The sequence below is a fragment of the Odocoileus virginianus genome, chromosome X (assembly GCF_023699985.2).
Source record: "Odocoileus virginianus isolate 20LAN1187 ecotype Illinois chromosome X, Ovbor_1.2, whole genome shotgun sequence".
NCBI classification, from domain to species: domain Eukaryota; kingdom Metazoa; phylum Chordata; class Mammalia; order Artiodactyla; family Cervidae; genus Odocoileus; species Odocoileus virginianus.
The window spans coordinates 16,123,508-16,129,507 of record NC_069708.1 but is presented as its reverse complement, the minus strand read 5'-3'; the positions used below and the strand labels follow the sequence as shown (position 1 = coordinate 16,129,507).

At 48.0% G+C, this 6,000-nt stretch overlaps 1 protein-coding gene across 1 annotated transcript in view; it reads left to right on the top strand.

Annotated features, from left to right (window-relative positions):
• Nucleotides 1-248: 248 nt before the first annotated feature.
• Nucleotides 249-6,000, top strand: part of MAOB (monoamine oxidase B) — a 115,251-nt gene continuing 109,499 nt past the window's right edge. Inside the window, exon 1 of the mRNA XM_020878856.2 lies at nt 249-406. Within this exon, the coding sequence (XP_020734515.1) occupies nt 361-406 (46 nt within the window). The 5' untranslated portion in view covers nt 249-360. The remainder of the gene's footprint in view (nt 407-6,000) is intronic.

Here is a 6,000-nt window from a genome sequence, read left to right as displayed (position 1 = left end):
CCCCGAGCTGAACAGTGCACCAGGAAAGCTGATGGGAAAATACCCTGCAGTGCATAAGGCCAACGGGGGAGTGGTGGCCCCAGGGATGGACTCTTGGAGGCCCTGGGTGACCTCTCTGCCCTGGCGTCCACCCTCCCCAGATTTAAGCTGCAGACCTCCGGGCGGAACGGGGGCGGTGCGCTCCAGCCCCGCCGGCGCGTAGGCGGGCGGGCGGGCGGGGCTCCGCAACCTGAAGCCCTGGGCCTCCAATATAGGCGCTCAGCGGAGGCGCTAGTACGCGGGGGCAGCGCTGCGGGCGGGGGCCGAGATCCAGACACCGAAGCAGCTGGCGCCCAGGTGGCCCGGAGAGAGGCGAGCAACATGAGCAACAAATGCGACGTGGTCGTGGTGGGGGGCGGCATTTCAGGTCAGTGGCGGCTGCGCGCCCTCCTTCCCCCTCCCCGGGCTCCGACAAGTGGCCGCCCCGGGAGGCACGCGGGGCGGCCGTGCGGCGGGGTGTCCCCTGGAGCCCCTAGACAATCCGTGCGCTGGAGGGGATCTAGACGGTCCCAAGCGTCGTACACGGAATCCTCCCTCGGGGGGAGAAGGATTTGGTGGCCCCCTTCCCTCCCCGGACAGAAGCCGGAGGATGTCTTTTGAAGGTCTGGGGCTAGACTTTGAAATTCTGCCCCGGACAGCTGCCAAGCCTGAGACTGCTGGAATTTTCAAAGCGCTGAGGGGCGGGGAGAGAGGGTGGTGGTGGCGAGAAAACGGGCAGGGGAGAGACTCTTACTAGGGGGTGGCATAAAGGTCAGTCCCTTGCCCCCAAGCAAAGGTCAGTCCTTTTGCTCCAGCCCGACCTGGACACTCTACACCTTCACTCCGAGCAGGCATGGACCACGACGTGTTGTTATTCTGGAACCAGGAAAACGACTTTGAACAGCTTCCTGTTCAAAAAGAAGGGATTGGACCCTGGGGCATCGACCTTCCTGACCCCGATTTTTTCTGATTCCACGATTGCCATGGGTCTACCTGCAGCTGCAGGGCCTTCTTGTCAAATGTCTCCTCTCCTTCTGCCCCTTCTTCTCCTCTCCCTCACACTCAGTGGAGGGTGGCCAAAAAGCTTAGAAGGGATGGGGGACAGAAAGTACCCTCATAGACACGGGGGAAGGAGGTGGGACTGGGCCTCAGGAAACAGATGCCAGAAGATGGATGGGGTCAGCGGGGGAACCCCCCCTGAAGAGAGTCAGGCAGATCCTATGAGGTGGGGTCAGTGGAATATTAATCGATGCTTCCAGAACAGCCTGTCTCACAGACCCCTGAGAATGCTTTGGTCCAACCCCCAGGACCTCGTGGTGCTTGAGCAATAATGAGGACACCTCCAAAATCCACCACTGTGTTGTCTAAGACGTGCCCTAATCAGACGTCAGGAGCCGGCCTCCAACTTGCTCCCTGGGGGGCAGGCAGGGCAGAAGCACTCAGATTCTCTTGTGGCAGGTGAAGAAAGCAAGGTGCTAGATGTTGGATGCCATGCCTCCATTCCAGCCTTCCTCACCTTTGAGTCAGATCTCAGGCTATCCCTTCTGTTTGCCTGGTCCCCCCACCCCCTCCCCGAGCTCACCCATGCCAGGCTCTGTGCATGGTGCTACAGATGCTTTAAGTACAGCAGCATGCTGTGGTGGACTCTGGCTATATAGATTTCATTTTCATTCAGTATTTTTGGCATCATCTCTCCTAGAGGAACTCAGTGTGTCCGTGCTGCCTTGCATAGCACTCGCATCTTATGGAAGAGGAAACCTCTCTTTCTAGGCCTTCAAAGTCATTTTCTTACCCAAACTATGTCTAACGTGTTCCAATTCTTCATCTCCCCCTTTATTTTGTTTTTTCTAATTCATTCTCCAAAACTTCACGCTCACTCGTTATTCATGTAAGACTTGTACTGGAAGGATAGATAAGGGTTTAGCTATTTTTAATAGCAGTGGTGAATCTCTGCTTTTGACTCCCAAACTCTCCAAACAAGGGACTGGTGAGTAGATCTACCTTTTCTCAAGAATGTCACATGGAATAGGCATTGTTCTAAAAACTGAGAAAGCAGGGTTCCAAGGCCTTACTCAATTGCTTTATCTGCTACGTGAAGATAACACCAACTAGTCATAGCTAGATTGCAAGGTCATTATAAAAGGTAGGTGAAGCAATGTGTGTGAAAATGGCTTTGCAAAGTCTGACATATGTATGACACAAGGGATTACAAGAGTTTTGTTCATTTATTCAAACAGTACACATTAGGGCAGGCTGTGGTTGAGGATGCAAAACTAGATCACGTTTTTCTTGCCCCGGAAGATTTGTCAGTCTAGGAAAAGAGACGAAGTATCCAGATAAAGGCAATACAAGGTAGAAAGTGGTAGGTGCCACAAGAGAGGTCTATTCATTAGTTCATTATCCATTCATTCAAGGAACATTTGCTTCCTGTCCCGCATCCTATCCCAAAGGGAAGGAAAGATGAATTAGGCAGAGCCATTGCCCCTGGGGTACTCACAAGCTGATGTGGGAGGCAGAGTCGTGAACGAGTGATACTAATGACCTATGATATATGCCTTTTCCTAGGACCTCCTACTGAAGGTTATAGGAAAGGTGAATGTTGAACTCTAGGTGAATGTTGAACTCCGCCTGAGACTATCCAGGCAGACTTCACAGGGGTGGTGAAGTAGATCTTAAGGAATGGATATGAATTCACCGGGAGACTGGATGAAGAAAGTATCTGAAGTTAAAGAATAGCTTAAATAAAATCACAAATATATGAGATATTCTCATGCTTAGGAAAGACAAGAACTTTAGCACAGGGACTTTCTTGGTGTTTCAATGGTTTAAGACTTGGCCTTCCAATGCAGGGGGTTGTGGGTTCAATCCCTGGTTGGGGAGCTAAGATCCCACATGCCTCAAGGCAAAAAAATCCCAAAACATAAAACAGAAGCAATGTTGTAACAAATTCAATTAAGACTTTAAAAATGGTCCATAGGAAAAAAAATCTTTAAAAAAAAAAGAACTTCAGTGTGGAGATCTGAAGGGGACTTGTGGGAGACCAAGCTACAAAGGTGGGTTGGGATGAGTTGTAGGTAGCCTTGTATGTCATCACCCAAAGATTTAGCTCCCTAGTGGCTCAGATGGTACAAAATCCACCTACAATGCAGGAGACCCAGGTTCAATCCCTGGGTCAGGAAGATCCCCCGGAGAAGGGAATGGCTTCCCTCTCTAGTATTCTTACCTAGGAAATCCTATGGACAGAGGAGCCTGGTGGGCTACAGTCCAGTTGGTCGCAAAGAGTTAGACATGACTGAGTGGCTAATTTGGGGGGCTTCCCAGGTAGCACTAGTGGTAAAGAACCCACCTGCCAATGCAGGAGACATAAGAGATGCTGGTTTGATCCCTGGGTTAGGAAGATCTCCTGGAGGAGAGCATGGCAACCCACTCCAGCATTCTTGCCTAGAGAATCCCATGGACAGAGAAGCCTGGTGAGCCACAGTCCATAGGGTCACAAAGAGTCAGACATGACTGAGTGACTTAGCACACACGTGGTCAATGAATAGCCACTAATGATTTTTTATTCACAAAGTGATATGTCAACTGACAGGAATATGATGATACAAAAAGAGGAATGTGCAGAAGAGCAGGTTTGAGGAAAGATGAAACATCTAGAGTTGAAGGTGCTGATAGAACACCCAAGGAGAGATGTCTAGCAGCTGGAAGTGCAAAGAACAGGTTGGGCTAACAGATTTGTGTGACAGAGACGTTTTAGTTGAAGCCCCTAAAGTCCGTGAAATGACCCAAACCAAGAGTGGAGAGAGAAGAGAAGATGCCTAGGACGGAACTGGTTGAGGGGGTGCTCACGTCCTCCACTGGGAGGAAGATATTTCAGTCTTTACAGTTTGATGAGAGAGATGAGGAAACTGGGAAACTGAAAAACACTTGGTTAATCTCAGATCTTAGCTCTTATGTCATTTACTGGGGGCAGCCTTCCCAAATCCCTCCAAATGGGTTGAGATGCCTTTGTTTAACTCTCTTCTGCCATCTTGTTCTTTTCCTTGAGTTTTTAATTGTTCACGTATTAGTGTCATTTCTTGTTCAATCACTTTCTCCTCCACTAGGCTGTAAGCCCCTGGAGCCCTGGGTAGTGTTTCTATGTCTCCTGGAGAACCCCCAAACTCCAGCTCCAGAGCTCTGCCTGGCCTAGTTAGGACTCAACAAATGTGTTGAGTTTAATATTATCCCCACAAAGCAGCAGTTGATTGCATCTGAAATTCACATCCACTTAACTCCTGACCCTTTTGCATGTCCTGCCAAATCTTATTGAGTAAGGGAAAAATGGTAAAATCAGAATTTTAGGATTAGTTGGTGACTGACGCAGTTAACTTTGTTAATTATTAAACTCGGGCCATTCTGGTAGTTCTCTGATAGTTTTTGAAGCTGTCAGCAAATTTTAATCACTCCCTTTGGCATAAGCAAAGATGGACTGGGGGTATGGATGGTTAATATATAACCTTCTTTTTTAATGTTTGAAAAATTCCAAGGCGACTGTAGAACAGCTTTTTGTTTTGGGAAATGCATGTGGTATATAAATGCGCACCTGCTGACATTTCTTTCACCCAAGGAGCAGGTCATCTCTGGGGACTTGGCAGAGTAATGGCATTTCCCACATGGAGCTGGACAACAGCATATGGCTTCTGTTCCGAGTCTCGATTTTAATGTTTGGTTTGGTAGAACCATGGAAACTATCTTTTGCAATTCTGGAATGACTCTTGCTCGAGCTTCAAAATAAAAGCTAAAAAAGGGAAACTTGAAACAGAAAGGAGAATTTTTTTTCCAGGCTTGAGAGAAGCGATCTGGCTATCTGAGGGTGGCAGGCACTCGGCTAACAGCCTGGAAGAGTCAAAGTCAGCCTTCCAAGTGGCAATCAACACCTGGAAGGTGACCTCTGCATCCAGGAGGGCCAGAGGGCAAGGCTGCTGCAGGCTGGAGGGACTGGCCCAGACAGGGTGCATCAAAGAGGGCCCACAGGGGATCATGAGTTGAGGGATGTGATAGGCAGACAAGGCCTGTGTGTTAATGGTAAAGCCCCCGCCTCACCTTTGATGAAGAAAGATGGAGAACTTCCCTGGACACCTATAGCCCACCTGAATGTTCTAAAAAATGGTAATTGGATGGAAGTGCTTGGAAATGTGTATATCCCAGTCAAAGACAGGATATAAAGAGGCAGTATGCAATGTTAAAAGTGCATACGTCAGACGTCAAACAGACTCGTTATGAATTCCATTTCCTATACTTAGCTATTGTGTCACCTTAAAATTTCCCTCACCTCTCTGTTCTTCAGCTGCCTTTTAAAATGAGACTCCCAGTGCCGTTATTGGCAGAGACCTTGTTGCTAGGATTAGAAAGAATGCACATAAAGGACTGTACACAGTGGCCATTATGGTGACAGCTTGTACCAAAAAGACAGCTTGTCTTTTTGGAAAAGACATCCTTTTTTTTAGCTTCTAGGGTTTTTTAATCTGTGGGAGCAGAGGCAGGCATCTCTGTAATCATGTCTTCCTCTTTACTGACCAATCATTTTTCTTGCTGTGAGGCATTTATAAGGTGACTACAGGATCCATACAGGCATCATTCCGACCTCATCCTGCCCCGCCCCCATCCCTTCAGTCCCTCCAGTGAGGAGCCTGAGAAGCTCAGGCTTACCCTGGGCTTCAGGGCCACCAAACCCATTGTGTTCCTTATCAGAAGAAATTTTCAAATTCCTTGATCTGTATTTCATCACTACCCCAGCCTGGCTGCTATTGCTCTTCTGATCTGGTCTCCATTTCAGCCACTTGACACCCATCTTAATTATAAGAAATAATAAATGGGACTATTATTTCTCTCTTGAATAATATTAATTATTTAACAAATAATAGAAGAATCAGCATTTTGAGTGCTGTCTATATGTTAAATTGAGTAACAGTGAGGTGATCTTAATATTAGCATCTTCCAGGC